Source organism: Anguilla rostrata, chromosome 6 (genome assembly GCF_018555375.3).
Source record: "Anguilla rostrata isolate EN2019 chromosome 6, ASM1855537v3, whole genome shotgun sequence".
Lineage (NCBI taxonomy): Eukaryota > Metazoa > Chordata > Actinopteri > Anguilliformes > Anguillidae > Anguilla > Anguilla rostrata.
In genome coordinates, this window is record NC_057938.1 from 41,399,893 (window position 1) to 41,418,119 (window position 18,227).

Sequence of the window (18,227 nt, forward strand, 5' to 3'; positions counted from 1 at the left end):
TTTACATTTACAGTGAAGACAGGGCAAATTCAGAGAAGTCACAGTTCAGGGACTTTAACCCATCAAGTCGTAATTTCTCATTTGACTATCATGTTTATCTGCTTCAGCACCCATATATGTTCTTGTCAGGCCTGTTCCTCCAGTAGTTTTTCGGGAATCCCTGAGGGGAATTTTACGATATCTTGCCAAACTCTGTATCAGCCCATTCCCTGTCTCCACGGGGGCTTCCGCCATAGAATGTGGAGAAGTGACATTCTCTGAGGCAACCTCATTTTTTAAATTTAATTTTTTTTTTTCATGCGACATGCATTGACACCTCCCTCTTCCCCCTGCGCTTCTCCTCTCGATATAAGAATCAAAGCAACATGTACCTCATTGTGAGAGTGCTTCACACCCTCGCGCACAAGATGCTGCCCCACTTTTTTCAATGCATCTTCAGTGTGAGCCTGCTGCTGAGTCTGGGGGGGTGCTGTGATTTTTCCCTGTCCACGTGTGGGGCTGAGGCACCGGGGGACGTGCTGATAGGGGTGCTGAACCCATACCACGTCAAAGTTTCAGCTCTGCAAAAACGAACACGGCCCGAGAGGTTCAACTGCACAGGGTGAGCACTGCGTGTGTGCGTGAGTGTGTGCGTGTGTGTGTGTCCTGAGCCTGACACATACGTTCTTCCTAATTTATTTTTTATCACATAGTAGACACACAGAAAACAGAGAATCTTTGGTGCTAATCATTTAAATCAATTATCATTTTTCATCATTTCATTTAAATAAACACAAAAATCAATAAAAAATACATGTACATAAAAGTGTATCACTAGGCATTGAAAAAAGAATGAGTATTTACAGCTTAATATGTGCATTTGCCTGACAGGAAAGTGATAAGTGGCAAATATTTATTGTGACATAAATATTTTTACACACAAATCTAATAATCATAAAGCTAAAGATTTACAAGTTTAAAAAGAATGTCTTTCAGCTCCAATACAACTGAAGCTCCAATACAACTGAAATACATCATGCATTTAGTTATTTTTAATCTACTGATTATAAAATTCAGTTTATTATACTTGTTACTCAAAAAGTTCTCAAATAACTGAAATACATTCAAAAGGTCAGTCTTTATGATATCAGAGGCACTATACAATAGCAGACGATTAGAGTAGGTTAATGCTTTATTGATCACTCATATTCATACATTTCTTCATTTGCTGCTCTTTAGTTTTTATTTGGAAGCATTTGTGCGGACCCTGGCTGTGATCCACACCATTGAAACAATCAATGACTCTGGCTTCCTCCCTGGAGTTCGACTGGGATATATTGCTTGCGATACCTGCTCTGATGCTGCCAAAGCGGTCCACGTCGCTGAACGTCTGCTGTCTATCAATGGCTCACTGCCCATCCAGTGTGAGTACACTGACTATCGACCACCGGTCAAAGTCGTCATTGGAGATCGATACTCAGAACAGTCGATCCCTGTTGCTAGGCTACTGGGTTTCTACATGGTCCCACAGGTGAGCAATAACAGCTCTTATTAGTTTTCATTGACTGACTATTTAATACCCAGCTGCTGTCTCTTCAAACACATTGGCACAATACTATTGTCATTCCTGTTACATTCAGTTCAATATTTCAAACTTCTTGTTTAAAAAACAGTTTTGGACTATTGTGGAAATTTTATTCATGTGTACATCACATGTATATGCATACATTAATGTATACAAATTTAATTATGTTAACGAGTATTTAAAACTCACCAAAAGTGAGTGGAAGTTTCATGATAAATATTTCATTTTTCCACGATGGCTTTTGGCCTGTATTTCCCTAAAGCCTTGCATTTGAAAGCCTGATTTTGTGTACTGTGCCCCATCAGATCAGCTGCACATCTTCTGCAGCCATTCTGAGCGACAAACTACGCTTCCCATCTTTCCTGCGCCCCATCCCCAGCGATGAGCACCAGACATTGGCCCTGGTCAAGCTCATGTCCCGCTTCAGCTGGGACTGGGTGGGTGTGGTGTATGGGGATGATGACTATGGAAACGCAGCCTTCCGGGAATTCTTGCGGAATGCAAAGCATGCAGGGGTGTGCGTAGCCTTCCAGGAGGTTCTGCCACACTACTTGGACCATGGCAGTAGCAGTCATCGGATCCGAGAGGTGGCTCAGCAGATCCGCTCCTCCGAAGCCCAGGTGGTGCTGCTCATCCTTAAGGTGCAGCTGGTGGAGGGGCTCTTTCAGGAGATGATCCGCACCAACACTTCCCGAACATGGATCGCTAGTGATACCTGGTCTTTTTCCCGAAATCTTGCTAGCATGGAAGGAATCAACCAAGTGGGGGACATCTTTGGCTTCACCTTCATCACTGGAGAGAACCCAGGATTCAAACAGTACCTTCAGAAGCTGCAGCCTGGCCCAGGGGCAGTGAACCACTTCATCCAAGAATACAAGCGGCTGAGATTCAGCTGCACCCCAGAGCTTCTTCAGCACAGAGACTGCCTCAACAAAAGACCTGCAGAATTATGTCCTGTCCCTGACTCTCTAAGGTTTAAATCCCCAAAAGCTTGTGGCCTATCTGATCCTGACCCACAGCAGATGGATGATGACTTTTTGGTTAATAGTGTTGACCAGACTGACACCTACAATGAGAGGCTGGCTCTGTTGACAATAGCTCATGCCCTGAAGCATCTTTTGAAGTGTAATAACACTGCCTGTACAGGGGGAAATAATTTCCAACCGTGGAAGGTAAGGAAAAAGGCAATTCTAGACAACAGGACAGCCCCACAGCATAAAGATGCTCAGTTATTACAAGCATGTTCAAATCAAATCAATAGAATAAATATCAGTGGCCTACAGTACTGTAGTTTACTGTAGTCACTTTAATGCTTAAAATAGAAATTTCCGCTGTTGTTATTGAAATGGTTTAACTCTAATTATTGTGGATTGTCTTCAATTTCACACTGCCTGGTTTCTCTTCACAGCTTCTGGAAGAACTTAAAAAGGTCAATTTTGAACTAGATGGTCGCCAGCTCTTTTTTGATGAGTCTTTAAACTTTATGAATGGCTATGACCTGATCATGTGGGTAAAGGCTGGAGACAAGAGACAGCTCAGGGTGGTCGGAAGATATCGGCAGATGGATGGAGAAGTGGAGCTGAATGAAGATAAACTCCAGTGGATAAACTCCGGCAACAACACGGTTAGTTTAGCCTGATTGTACATCTGAAGTATAAATCGCTTCCAAATGCTGTCTGTAGCTATTATTGTTGCAGTGACTGGAATACAGTCACACAGCTAATTGTTACATAGTTGACTATTAGAACCAGGTCATTACAGCTTTGAGAAACTATTGACTTTATGCCATATACAACCTTTGTGACTTCACCTCAGACTGAATCCTGATTTAAGCTATGGTGCAAATTATCTATTTGCTATAAGAACAACAGAAATAAATTGAGTCTATAATGATTCAGATGTAAAGTTCAGACAGGTGTTTGTCTCCCATGGTGAAATCTTCTCTTGCTTTTGTCTCCCAGGTCCCACAGTCCAGGTGCTCTAAACCATGCACACCTGGTACAGTAAAGAAGGTCTCCAACATTTCCTGCTGCTATAACTGTACACCATGTGAGGAAGGTACCTACACGAATGATTGGAGTGAGTAACAAATCAAATTTCCAAACTTTATTATGGACAGTTGTCACAGTGCATTCATCTGCACTGTACTCATGCTTGGAATGTATGCATAGTCTAACAGTTTTTCCTTTATTTTGTCTGTGCATTGACTAATTTCTTTTTCACTTTCTGAGCTGCACACATCAGACTGACCGTTTGTAATGTCGTCTCTACCCTTTCTGCAGATCTGAATAACTGTGAAAGATGTCCAAATGGTACTTGGTCTCTGAGGGGGTGGAACCATTGTGATAAAAGAACAGAGATGTTCTATAAGTGGGAGGAGCCCTATGCCATTGCCCTGGTAGCAGCAGCAGTGGTGGGGATACTACTGCTGCTGGCTATTCTTATTGTCTTCTTGGTGCACCGTAAAACGCCTGCAGTGAAGATAGCTGGCGGGAAACTGTGTTATGTCATGATTGTTGGGCTGTCCGTAAGTTTTGGAAGTGTGGTGCTCTTCGTGGGCAAGCCTAGTGACCACCTCTGCCAGGCCCGCCAGGTTATGTATGCCCTGGGCTTCTCCCTCTGTGTCTCCTGCATCCTGGTCAGGGCATTCCGTACTTTCCTGGCCTTCCTGATTGACCTGGTCAGACAACACCAACTCAAGAAGCTCTATAAACCCCTTGCTATTGTCATCCTGGTTACCATAGGCTAAGGGCTTATTTGCACCTTCTGGCTGATTTTCGACACCTCGCAGGTGCGGTACTTTGAACAGGGCATGGAAAAGTGGCTACAGTGCACCGAGGGGACGGGTGTGGGCTTTGCCGTCATGCACGGTTACATTGGCCTGCTGGCCTTTGTCTGTTTCTTGCTGGCCTTCAAGGGCAGGAAAGTCCCGCAAGATTTCAACGAGACAGGCAATATCATCTTCAGCATGCTCATTTACCTGTTTGTGTGGGTGTGCTTCATCCCAATCTACATCAGCAGGAACAAAGTCAACGAGCGCTCAATCGTCCAGGCTTCTGCTGTCCTGGCCTCCAGCTATGGCATTATCTTCTGCCACTTTGTGCCCAAGTGCTACATTGCACTCTGTAGAAAGAAGAAAAATGACAGGGCAGAGGTAGAGCGCAGATTGCGAATTTTTTCAATTGAGTCTTCAGTTTCTTTGTTTGACATTATATCCTGGGACACTGGGCTAGGCGCCATGGATGCTGTGAGCACTGGATGCATCATGGATGCTGTCAGCACTGAGGGCATCATGGACGCTGTCAGCACTGAAGGCATCATGGATGCTGTGAGCACTGAGGGCATCATGGATGCTGTCAGCACTGAGGGCATCATGGATGCTGTCAGCACTGAGGGCATCATGGATGCTGTCAGCACTGAAGGCATCATGGATGCTGTCAGCACTGAGGGCATCATGGATGCTGTCAGCACTGAGGGCATCATGGATGCTGTCAGCACTGAGGGCATCATGGATGCTGTCAGCACTGAGGGCATCATGGATGCTGTCAGCACTAAGGGCATCATGGATGCTGTGAGCACTGAAGGTAACATGGATGCTGTGAGCACTGAGGGCATCATGGATGCTGTCAGCACTGAAGACTTTCACGGCTTTGTTGAAACTAGTGCTTCCCCTACAGATCTCAGTTATTCCAATTCCACAGAGGGCAATCTCTCCAAATTCTCAGAATAGGAGAGTTAAAGCCCTCATCTGAGGCAGAGAAGGCATCAGCATATCAGGAGCAGCTCCCCTTATGGACCACCCAGCACGATGGAATACTCATTAGTTTCCCTATTGGCATACTACCACCTAGCCCCCATTGTCTAGAAATTTTGACCCAGTCAATTCTGATCTTGGCTGGATCTCCCGCAGGGTGGCACAGAATAAGCCAAAACACCACCAAATGGCACAATGGCTGCACAGCTGCAGAGTGAAAAAGAAGCCGCATGCATTTTGGAGGAAGTGCATGTTAGTCTGCAGGATTAAATAGCCCCGTTTTTAAATTTGTTTTTCAGATAGTGTCAGTACAGCCCACATTTGTATGTGCTGATTTATAGATTTTTTGAACCTCATTGAACTTTATGCCCACTTAATTACACACATAAGTAATAAATATTAATTTCCATATTATTCATAAATGCCTTTTTAATTTGTTTCATTTTTTTGATATTGTGCTGCCAGAAGTCTTCTTCATATAGTACACAAGTGTTAAATAGGTATATTCATGTAATTTCCAATAAATACTGAGGCCTAATGTGAATGCACAAAGCTGGGAATTATAAATATGAAAATGGCGAGGGTCCTCTGTATTAATATCTTTATTTCTTCATATGCTCATTCAAGGACATTTTTTTAAAATTATGCACTAAAAAATGTCTGTGTAAATGGAGCATGATGCCCTTTGCCAGGTGCTTCAACTCTTGGATACAAGTGTATCCTACCCTTTAATACATAGTGCTTGGTTTTCATATTTCCCTGAAATATAAACAATACATTAATGTAACATTATTTTGTACACGTCACCTTATTCAGTATAGTTCAAACTAAAGAAAAGTATCCAACAAATACTTGTCTATACTATCCTATGGATACTTTCTGTACGTCTAGTAGGCACTGAAATATTCTTATTTTGATTTTCTTATCCTGAACAACTGGATATATACAGTTTAGATTATGTGCATCAAATCAATTTGTACAGCTGCATACTTTGTAAAGCAAACCAGGGTAAGTACCTTGCTTAAGGATACAATGGCTGTGTTCCATCAGGGAATTTAGCCTATAACCACTAGGTTCCTAAGTTCCCTAACCACTATGCTATGCTGCCAAATTTTTTAAGGTAGAACAGGAAAGCTGCAGAATTAATGAATCAGCCTAAAGGTAGTAAGAGTGAACAAGAGAGTCAGTTGGTTCTTGTAATATCTTTTATGAATTACTTCTATGGCTTATTTACCTTGCAAAGTGTTTTATTTGATTATTATTATTATTGTTGTTATTTTGCAAAATGTACATTGATAGATATGACTTTCATTCTTTATTTTCAAGTGGCTACACCAAGTGTCAAAACCACAATTCTATATTCACCACAAAACATAAATTAAGTACAACGAATGAAACTGCCAGATTGCAGGATGTTCTCCTAATGCTTTGCTACATCACCAAGAGCCTTTGTAAGACACTGTGTGACAACTGCTTCAGTGTATTATAACATTATGTCCTTGTGTTTTTAAACATGGATGCAGTTGTTAAGATACATCGCAGAAAAGATCTGTATTGTGCCATTTATAATGTACATGCTAAACCTTTTAATCAATAAACTGAAACTTTGAAATTGTTGTATTGTGTTTGTATACTAGATTTCAGCAGAACATGCCTGTGTTATACTTTCATTGTGGTAGCCAAGCCATTGAAACTGAAACTATTTGATCAAGCACAGAAGACAGCAAACATAAAAAATGCACCTATTCTATTGTATACTTCATTGGTGTCTATAATCCTATGTTTGGTGAAGGACCGAAAATTAAGTCAACCTAGCACTCCATGACCCTCTGGTGACACAACAATGCAATGATGTTTTGACCATCTCTACAATTTTGTTACATCTTAGGATTTGTCTACTTTGTTCATGTTCCTGTTCTTAGCCTTACTCTTTTATAATCTTGACATTCTTGCTTGATGTCACAGCAAGAATGTTCAGGTATACTATCTATATAAACTGCTTAAGTACTACATTACATACAGTGTACATTCAAAACAGTTTCTATCTGATATAGTGCTCCCAGTGTAATTACAATGCAATCATAAAAGTATTCAAAAATTTTATAGTGATGTGGAACGTCTTTCTCAATTCAGTCCAGAAAGGAGAGGTCCCAGGATTACACTGAGTTTACCAGAAGCCTTGAAGAAGCAGCTATGAATAGTACAGGGCCATCAACTCATTATCAGTTACTAACACAAAATCTCCAGGGAGTGGGGGGTTTAACATTGGCCCCCAGTGAGGTAACCACCAACTGTCACAAGGCAAAAGAATAGGATCCAAGTACAGAGACAATCATAAGAGGCAGAGCCAAATTCAGCAAACAAGTTTTTTTCTACCAGAATAATGGACTTGGTTACACCAACAAAACAACAACCAGGGTATCCACGAGGAATAACTACAAGAACTGAAACACAGTGGGCAGCAATGGGAACTGGGACACCTAGTCAAGCATAAATGTGCAGAAGCATAGGGATTCCACTCAATCAAAATCAGTTCAGTTCCCCAGTTGGCTTAATGATGTATGCATGAATAAAAAAAAAAATTTTAATTAAAATAATAATACTAATTAAATAATAACACCTTGTGAGTGATATTACAGAGGACAACATGCAGATATAAGAAACTTTATATTATTATGGTATTGGTAAAATGTTGAAAATTAGGGTTAATCTCATCTCTTTTTTCTATAAAAAATTAATATTTCATAGTCATAGTCATAGTCAAACACAAATCTGCAAAAACTAGCGTAGTCATGTTGCTTTGTTTTTCATTAAAAGGCCAGTCCAAAGACAGCCTCAGAGGCAACTAACATGAAAATACATTCACTATTGTGCATTAAATTTGTGTCTTGGTGTCCTGATCACTGTATTATACATTCAATACCTGCCTTTGCCTTTAGCAGTAGGGTGACCTGACTCTCTGAAATCTGCCATAGCCCAGCCAATTGTGTGGGTTCTTTGATTCTTTATAGTTTTAGTTCTGCCATACATTACAACAAATCTATAAATACTAAATATTTGTATACCTCTCTTTCAAATGTTAAATAATATTTTTTACTTTCTGGAATGGGTATGCAATGGTTTTCAATGACTTGCAGATATTATTTTATTATTAATATTAATATTAGTTACATCTAATGATAGCAGCATCTGGGCATTATTGGAATCTTGGTCTGAAAAAATCAAAACAATAAGGAAGTTTAAAAAAATGAAAAACAATGTTCAGATGTTGTTTGAAAAAAACAATACACTGGTAAAAATGCTAATATTGTAAGAGGCATATTCATTTGGTAGAGACAGTAAAGCAGACTAAAGCAAGAAAGTTTGAACTCTTCGTAAACATACAAACAGGACTAATTGTTTGTGTGTGTGTGTGTGTGTGTGTGTGACAGAGAGAGAGAGAGAGAGAGAGAGAGATTCACTCATGCATAAGGAAAATTTTATCTTGCCAATGTGAGCTACAGATAGAAGCCCCTTTCCACTTATTGTTTGGCAAATTAGTGTTTTTTTATTTTATTTCATATGTAAATGGAAGGTTATTCGCTAATAGTTTTAACCGTCATATGTTTATTTCATTTTTTTAATTGAAACAAGTGTTCCATATATATACACGGGGGTGACATAGCTCAGGAGGTAAGACCGATTGTCTGGCAGTAGGAGGGTTGCCGGTTCAAACCCCGCCCTGGGCTTGTCAAAGTGTCCTTGAGCAAGACACCTAACCCCTAACTGCTCTGGTGAATGAGAGACATCAATTGTAAAGCGCTTTGGATAAAAGTGCTATATAAATGCAGTCCATTTACCATTTTTACCATTTTGTAATTCTGTAGAATGAACCTTAATTTGTACAAGGCATTTTTCCATATGCTATAGAAGATAAACATGCTACAGAACACAACAGTACAGCTATTGACATGTTGACATTACATATTACTGCACATTCAAGAGAAGCTAAGTGTAAAATAGGGTTCTGAAAGTTAGTGTGTGTACAAATCCCAGGCAGGACAACGCTGGTGTATCCTATTTAAAATAGGCTATTTTTTAAATAGGTGCTGTTTGTCAGCCAAGCTGTGTGATTTCATTGTTAGTTATTATTTTTAGCATGATGCTGCAGAATTTCTGTTAGTGATCAGCTTAATCTCAGACTGCAAGTTTTTTGGTCCAATTCAGTTTTCAGTGAGTCACACTTTTCCACTTTTCTCCTGTTCAACTCTGATGGCAAACTATAATAGAATGAATGGTCTGGTAGACACAGTCCTGTACTGGCATGCTATAAATGGCAACTGGCAAACAAGGCAGCTGATTACCATGATGAGCTTAAGGTATTACGTATGCAAGGTCTTAAGTATTTTCTCTAACATGACCATCTGTGCACACAGGGAGAGGAGAAAGCACAAATCCTCCTTTATCCTTTCAGCTGCTCTTACTCTGTTAGGTAGGAAGAACACTACGCCATCAAACTGTGAACCTTGTATTTTCTTTCGGGAAAGACGGACCTGTGAAAATAGAAAGATGGACTGATTGACTTCCGAGGCTCGTGAAAAGGCTGAAGTTCTGGATGGACTGGTAACATTCATTTGTACTTATTTGTGCTTTGGACAGTTATTTCAAAACATAAAGGCACTCTTTCAAACACAAGGACTTCTTCAGCAACTGGATGGATGAAACGATGACAGGTGCAGCTAAATTCTTACCTACTTTGTTGTACATTTAGTCTTTCCTCTAGTACACAGTGTACCATTGTTCTAATTTTGTTAATATTACAGTATTTTAAAAAAGTATTATCAAAGAAGAAAAATAAGGACTCATAAATATGGGGTGCTCTCCATCCAAAGGCCATAATTGGAATGATGCTGCGAGTCCCATCACTGACAGTGGGGTTCTGATGAGAGGTCCTGCGGAGTTTGACAGTAATCTGCAATCTAATGACAAAGCATGTAGTTCCTCTGTAAGCCAGATAGAGATTGATGATGGCGAAAGGACATCGATGATCCAGAAAGATGCCTCCATAGTGCCCCAGGAGGGGAGGAGGCTCTCATTAGCTGGAGTAGCCTCTGAGGTAGGCACAGTCCTGGCCAAGGTGAGCACCCAAGAGGTAGAGGTCAATGTGGTGCCCCAGGAAAAAGAAACACAAAATCTCTCCATAGAGGAAAATCAAGGTAAAACAGTAGGAAGTAGGCCCAGAAGGAGTAAAGGGAGCAGACAGAGCAGACAAAAATACAAAGATAAACAGGCTTTTCTCAGTGAGCAGAAAGTGGACTTCCCAGAACCCATGGTGAAAGCTCACCAGGCAGCTTATGCTTACCTGAATCCCAGCATTTCCAAATATGAGGCTCTGCTTGGACTGCTGGATCAGGCAGCACACACACAGCTCTCTCTGCGGCCTATGGTAGCCTTCATGGTGCTGCGCTATGAGGAGGTCTCCCATAGCCTGGAGGAAATGGCCACTGAGGGAGAGCAAATGTTGAAGGAGCACAGAGACCACCTGGCCTGGCCCTGCCCCATGATGGACCATTGTTCCACAGCTTCAGCCAAGCCAGAGAGCCATCCCCCAGACCTAATGCAGCAGCTACTCCAATACTCCACAGAGAGGATGCGGCTAGTAGGGGACTCTGTAGGTGGGTTGGGGGATTCTGCTCTGGAAGAGGCCTCTGATTACTTTTTCTCCCTCTCTGAGCTGCTCGATGAGAAGCTTAAGGCCAAAAAGGTGGCAGAGGGGCGACTGTCACAAGTCATAGCGCATATTGAGGCGGCCGCCTACCGAAAATCCAGCCCTGAAGACTCTGCTCTGCAGAGTGAGGACAGTGGCATTGGGGCAGACAATGAATCACTGGCTGGATCTGAGAAGCCTCAACACAGGCGGGAGAGCTGCGAGTCTGCTGGCACCACTGGTGCTAAGTCCAGGAGCCACCCCTGCAATACATCCAGCTCAGGCCAGCAAGGGAAGGCCAGAACTAGGCAGGTTGGAAAAGTGAACGCCAGCCCTTCACTGAATTCCCTGGACTCGCCTTATACTGGCAAAGACCAGACAGGTACAGACTACCTGCGAGGCTCAGAAGATGATGAGGATGAAAATGACGATGATGAAGATGAAGAAGAAGGTGAAAAAAAGAGTAGGCAGAGGTCAAACTCTTCCCCACCCGATCCAAGTCAGCTTACACGTCACCCGGCCACAACGCGTATTGAGAACCCGCAAAACGTGGAGTTAACATTTAAGATGAAAGATGCCATCAGTGGCCGCATCCGCTTTATCCCCTCTCAGTGTTCTATGATGAGATCCAGAAGAGCAGACGGTATGGGGGTGGACTCCCCCCAGTGGACAGAGGAGGACGACTGGCAAGCCAGACGGCCCCAGACGGCAAGTGCCACCTTCAATGTTGCTAGAAAAAATGCATCAGCGGGCAGGCGGCAACGCTCGCGATCTGCAGAATCCCTGCGCAGCCAGGCCGAGGACCCCACCCTTCTGCAGCTAGAGAGGACACAGAGGGACCTGAGTCGTCGAATGGAGAGGATGAGCAAAGGTGAGGCAGGGGTAGAGGCTAAAGGAACAGCTATTTTAAATATTGGAAGGGGAAAACCAGAAGAAGTAAGAAAACTCCTGCATCCTCAGCCCCCTGTCTCAAACCGTTTACGGTCTTCTTTGGACAAAAACTTCAACATATTACCCAACCATGACAGAATGGGGCTGCGAGCACAGTCATCAAGACATCAAAGGGTGGAAAAAGAAGAGAAAAAGGAAGAGAAACCGAAAGAAAGGGTAGTAGGGAGTGGGCAGCTGAGGGCTAGTATTCAGCCCAGTCCCCCTGTTCTATCTAAAGCAGAGTGCCCTACATTTCACAGGGGCAGGAATTCGGTCAAAAGGCTAATTGACACTTTCAGTCAGAAGAATGACAAACAACACCAAGGGCCTTCAAATATCCATGGCTCTTTTAGAGAGAACAGGACCTGTGGTATTCCTACCACTGTTAGCACAAGAAATGCAGTTCGCATCATCAATGGCAATAACAACAACAACAGCTGTTCGGTGGACCCCAGGGCCTCGAACAGACCAGAAGACCTTGACGATGATAGTCTTCCACCCCCTCCTCCCGAGGTCTTGATGGATAACTCCTTTGAGTGTGCACCAGGGCTTTTTGTTAGTGAGAGTGGGGATAACATGACTAGCAGTGGAAGATCTCCTGTGCCCCAGAGGAATGTGGTATCTCAGCGGCTGCGTGCCTCCCTACCTTCAGTGACAGAACCGTCCAGCCATGGCGGCCCAAGACGCAGCTCCCTTAGCTTGTCCCCTACCTGCCCTGTCAGACAGGATGCCATGCTGGGGTACCAGAGTGGGGATGATGGCTTACAGCTTGAAATAGACCCCAAGAGTGAAGAAACTGCCACTCTATATCGGCAGGCTCGAAAGATTATTCACCTGCGTCATGCCACTGACTCACCGGTGAAGAACCTGGTGGATGTAGGGTCCACAACAGCCTCAGTTTCCATTGGAAACAATGTCTCTTCTGAGATGAAGTCCACAACTCAGTACCCTTATATTCAACCGCCAACCACTCCACCTGTTTCAAGAGCCCGCATGCCACCCTGTACCCCCTCCAACTGGAAATTACATAATTCTCCTCCTTTTAGATGCCAGCCCACTCCACCTCCCCCAGAAAAATTTCCCACCTCACCACCAGGCCAACAGAGACACCTCAACTCCTTGAAACTAATGCAAGAAGAGACCCTAGGTTCAACCTTAGACTCATGTCCCTTGAAGGCCAACTCACCTTCACCCTCTCCCCAAGTCGAGCGGTGGACCCGCCCATCATCTCCCTCTCAATCCTTAAATGATGCTCGCTCTGCTTTCTGTCACACCTTACCCTCACTGTCTGAGCCCCCAACCTGGACCACATCTGGCAGCTCTGCGCTCCCGCAGCCCTGGGGAATGGCCTCTTGTCATAGGTTGCCTGTTTCAGTGCGAGGCCCCCAGCCATTTGTCAAACTAAATCAGACAGACCGCCACTCCAGCGTTACCTTGCCAACCCAACAGCCTGAAAAACCCATCGCCACAGTGAACGAGAGCTGTGGGAATGACCCCATCATCAGTAGCAAGAAGTAAGTATAATCATTCTGTAATAAAGCTCCCAATACGAAATCAAGCCTTTTAGGAGTATTTTTGTAAATATATGGGTATATATATATATATATTCCACTTCCATTATTCATGTAATTTCTTACCCGGTGGTTGTTGAAAGGTTAATACAGCTGTACAAATGGAAAATGCATAAACATCTATATACAGAGTTTCAGGCAGTTGGGGGACAATCTACTTGCTCCTTGTACTTTTTCAATTTAATTTATCTCTGACATGCCAGGTGTCTATTTAAGACAATATTTCCACAGCAATCTGGCTCTGTTTATGTGTCCTATTAGCCTATTATGCCATCTGTTGGCCTTGTATTTAAGTGTGGACCAGCTGTCTACCTTATGCTTGTGGGCTAGTGGGTGTGGCCTAACTGTCTACCTTATGCTAGAGGGTATGGCCCAGCTGTCTGCCTTATATTTGGGTGTGTGGTCAAGCTTTAATTGCTTTAAGTGATCAATACACCTGCAAAGTTGGTAACATCTTCAATAAAACATCAATTTTTTGCAATAGCAGGTAACATTCAATGTTGTCCTTACACTGGGAATTGTAACACTGCTTCATTGTACATATTTTGAAGACACCCAGAACGTGAGCCAGCTTTCAACTGGCAGCTGTTTTTAATTCCTTTAAGTCACCTGAATCACTCTTGTGGTTCTTTGCTATCTCATGTTTTTTGCAGCTGTGAGCAAAACAAGTGAGCCTGCATTTCTCCCAACTAATTGAGGGATCATTTGAGCCATAGTTTACAGGTTGTATGAATGTATGGAAGAATGAATGAATGAATGATGTTCATTAAGGTCTCCCTTCGGAATACACAAACGCAGGGTAAAATCCTTTTGTGCATGAATGAATAACATTGCTTCTCTGAACAAAATCACATTAAAGTACATTAGTGCAAAAGCAAACATGGCAAATAATATGAGATTAAATTAATTAGCATATTACACATAGCTCACAAAAATGCACATTAGTTCATTTTTTTTTGAAGTGTAGAGGACCACTCAGGTACAGTTATGAGGTACCTTGTGTTACTTTTTTGAAATCACAATACATAAAAACAACAGCAAGCATTACATGGTACATCATTTTGCAATCATGCAGTGCCAAAAGGCATGATTATCAACACTATAATTACCCCTTATTTTAAATAAGGAGGCAAGTTTTGGCACAATCATTAATATACTGCTTGCTGACTAAAGTCATACACAATTTTCTACTATCTTCAAAGTCATTAAAATTGTCAAATAAAAGAGAATAATTTGGAATGAATGTCATCATACAATTCACAGTTTGAGAACATGCGAGTACAGGAGTAAGGTCATTCCAGTATATGTGCATCATATCACTGCAATGCAGTGATGCATCCTGCAAGCCTGAGAACAAGTGAAGTGAAGCAACATTGTGAGGTTTATACATATCACCTATTTGTGGTGTAGAGTTTTTAGGGAATTACTTGGAATTAAGGATTTGGAATGGCTCATGCCAGGAAAGTCTAGAGAGCTATTTGGATTTGGGCAGATATCGACATTCCATTTGAAATTTTACTACACCTGTGGTTGCACGTTATGCAATGCTAATGCTATTGTATTATAGTGGGTCAATCAGCTTTGGCTTCAGTTTACGTTGGCTTTGTTCCAGTTCTTCAATTAATTCATCTTAATTCTTCCTTGCAATCAGGGTAGATCTGAACACACCACTGCTCCTTTTCTATCTTTGGTCTCAAAATGTTATGTAATTCATTACCTGATTACCTCATTACCTCATTTTGTCATAGTAATCCCCTAGATTATGTCTTCCTAACTCATATAAATTACCTTAGCTCATGCAAACCACTGCTAACCAGTTTGGACTATTCTCGTAATCCGACTCCTCACCAATTATAATCTGTTTTCTGCTATCCCATAGGCTGGAGCTTAGACCAACCAGCAAGGATGATCCTTTAGACACCCAATCAGAACCCACAGCTGCAAATCATTCTGCCTCACATACCCAGAACTGTGCATCATAGGACAGGCCTTGTAATGAAAATTAGGCCAATGGAGCTCTCACAGGATTACGGATCATCTGGACTCTCCAACAAGATTGTTTTTAACCACCTGATCTGGAATTCTAAGAATGTCTCTTCCACTGTGATACAAGCTTTCCTAAAACTGGAGATTTTTGATTATTATGTTCATAAGAGAAAGAAAAATTGAACAGGATGTTATTTTACAGGACTTTACCATGATTGTATGTAGGTATTTATTAATTCGCTATTCATGGCAGTGTTCCTGTACATACATGTTTTTAAATAAAATATCTCTTTGAATAATATTTAAATTAAGGATTTTACCATGAATTGCTATCTGAAGCTACATCAAGCTACAAGAGCTTTTGTTTCCAAATGTAACCAACAAATTGGTTGAGACTGAGAGCATTCAATTTGTATTCAAAGAGAAATGACATAGAAGTCATGATAAATTCAGTATTGTACCTTTAAACATACAGTACATACATTTCAATAGCTTGTTTTAATCTTGTCTCTAGAATCATGTTCATGTCATGCAGCACATAATTTTATAGTAAAAGAAATAATATGTAGCTTGAACAGCAAGTGTTTGAATAATGTTTGTGGATAGACGTGACATCAACCTCAAGTGTATTAATCTGACTAGCCTGTTTTCCTACATATTTTGAATTTTGGGTTATGTTTTTTGGGGGGAAATATTGAATTCACATATAGGACTTATCATTAATAGATACATTTGAAAGTGTCTGATACTATTATTTGTTTCGTAGGATTCTGTTGGAATTGCCATATTTCAATACACCACACATTCAGCTCTATTACAAGATGTATTCAGTTGGCCCTGATGCCTTGATACAGAAGCTGCCATTTTACTGTATTCTATGGGAAGTGATATGGCAATGGTATATCCAAGCAGTTTGGATTGAATGAATATGCTGATCTTTAAGATGCCTCAATTGGATCAACTGGTTTTGTGAGGAGTTGTGCACAAAACACACGCACGCACCAACCCTACCACATTTATATTTAGACTAATTGCTTGTTGTTTTTTCTCTTATTGATCTAATTGATCATGTTTTCTTATTGATTAGGTTATTTGTGATCTACTTCATCTTCACGTGTACTTTTTGTTTTTCTTGTGAATGTCTGTGCGATTTGTATTTGTTTTTTGTTTGTTTTTTACATCCAATAAAAGTGCAAATTGTCGACACAGTTAAATTTTTTAAATAAAGGAAATGTTCATTTCAGCTCAGCCTAGCCATTCTGTATCTTTATCACCTATTTGAAATGCACATTGCCAGCCTGGTGGTAAACTTTACAAATATGCAACATTCAACAAGTTGAATGCTACTCTACCTTTATTTTATTTATTTATTTTTTGAGTGTGTCTTTGTGTCGCACATGAATCTGCCATCAATCTAGATGGCTGCAGGGTTATGAACGCAGGTCAAACCACTATTACTTATCACACAACACAAGCACATACAGTACTGATTACAGCACACAGGATGCATCACATGATAGTGACTTTCTGAGAAGCATGCTTCCATTTCTGTTAGTGAAACCTGAGCAAAAAATATTTACACATGCCTCTGTACTATTGCATGGTAGGTTTCAATGTGCAGATTAGTAATTACGCTTTTTAGTTACTTTTTTATATTTTGATAGGCAAGTGAACTAAGAAATCTCAAGAATAATTTGCATGCTGTCATGTTTCTCCAACCTAATAACAGTACAGTGCACAGCAAATAAAGAAAGTGTATCTTATGAGGAAGGCTACTTAAAAACTGTAAATGTTAAATGTTTGTAAACTATGGGGAATTATGGTAAAAATGTCGGAGTACGAGTTCTGATCTGATTTAATTCCCTTCCCAGACGTATAAGGTCAGAGGATCTCAAGTTTACTCTTCTTGAGTGTAAAACAATCCATTCAAGAAACAGTAAAATATTGAATAAGATATTTGCCTCTTCATTTCTTTAGAGATTATATCAAAAATAGCACTAGAAGTCATTCTTAGAAATGCCAGTTTGATCCTTTGCGATTTCTGAAAATGGACACATCTGACTTGAAGGAATTCTACATGTCTATAAATCTGGTTGATAGAGCCTTGCAAACACATCAATTGATACAACAGGTTGTTTTGATAAACAAGGAAGGTCATTTGAAGTCCATTCAAAGAAAGTATTCTGCAGTAACATAACATTTTATGTTCTGGTAGCAGATACCATTTTTAAAACAGTTTACACATTTTATTGTTCTGACATGGATGTTTTAGACATAAAACTTTTAACTGTTCAAAATACAAAAGCGATCGTTATTGTTTCTAATGAATGACATTGACGTTATTGTTAGTAACCTACTCAAGTCATCTGGTAACTTGTACCTTTGGTAGATTTAAAAATATTATATTTATCTCCATATTTGCAGTAGTCTAAGTCGCAAAAATATGTTTAGAGACAATAGCGATATGCTCTGGAGTATTATCTGTTAAGCGCCTAGTAAGATAACATCAAGCAAATATATCATTTAAAAGATTTACAACATGCTTTGAAAAATACTGATTACTGACCTGTGAAGGCTATCTTGACCCTACTTCGAAACCTTGATAAGTGAATTGTTTTTGTCTGTTATTACAACCAAACTGCGCCCTGGAAGAATAATTATCAAGGTACGTTTGTATGTTGGTCATCCTCACCAAAAGAGGCGCTCACAAAATGTTTAAGACATCTAGCGTAAGGA

At 41.0% G+C, this 18,227-nt stretch overlaps 2 protein-coding genes across 2 annotated transcripts; both read left to right on the forward strand.

The window, feature by feature from the left end:
• The first annotated feature begins 343 nt into the window (after positions 1-343).
• LOC135258038 (G-protein coupled receptor family C group 6 member A-like) lies at positions 344-5,294 on the forward strand. Its single transcript, XM_064341233.1, is given in 6 exon segments — positions 344-601; positions 1,219-1,510; positions 1,870-2,736; positions 2,973-3,188; positions 3,526-3,643; positions 3,847-5,294. Coding segments are annotated over 6 exon segments (3,177 nt in total). The 5' UTR covers positions 344-365.
• Positions 5,295-9,723: 4,429 nt separating this feature from the next.
• Positions 9,724-16,734, forward strand: LOC135257217 (photoreceptor cilium actin regulator-like). The gene is made up of 2 exons (XM_064339724.1): positions 9,724-13,448; positions 15,385-16,734. Exons 1-2 carry the CDS (start codon positions 10,168-10,170, stop codon positions 15,485-15,487), a joined length of 3,384 nt encoding a protein of 1,127 aa, XP_064195794.1. The 5' UTR covers positions 9,724-10,167; the 3' UTR covers positions 15,488-16,734.
• Positions 16,735-18,227: the final 1,493 nt, after the last annotated feature.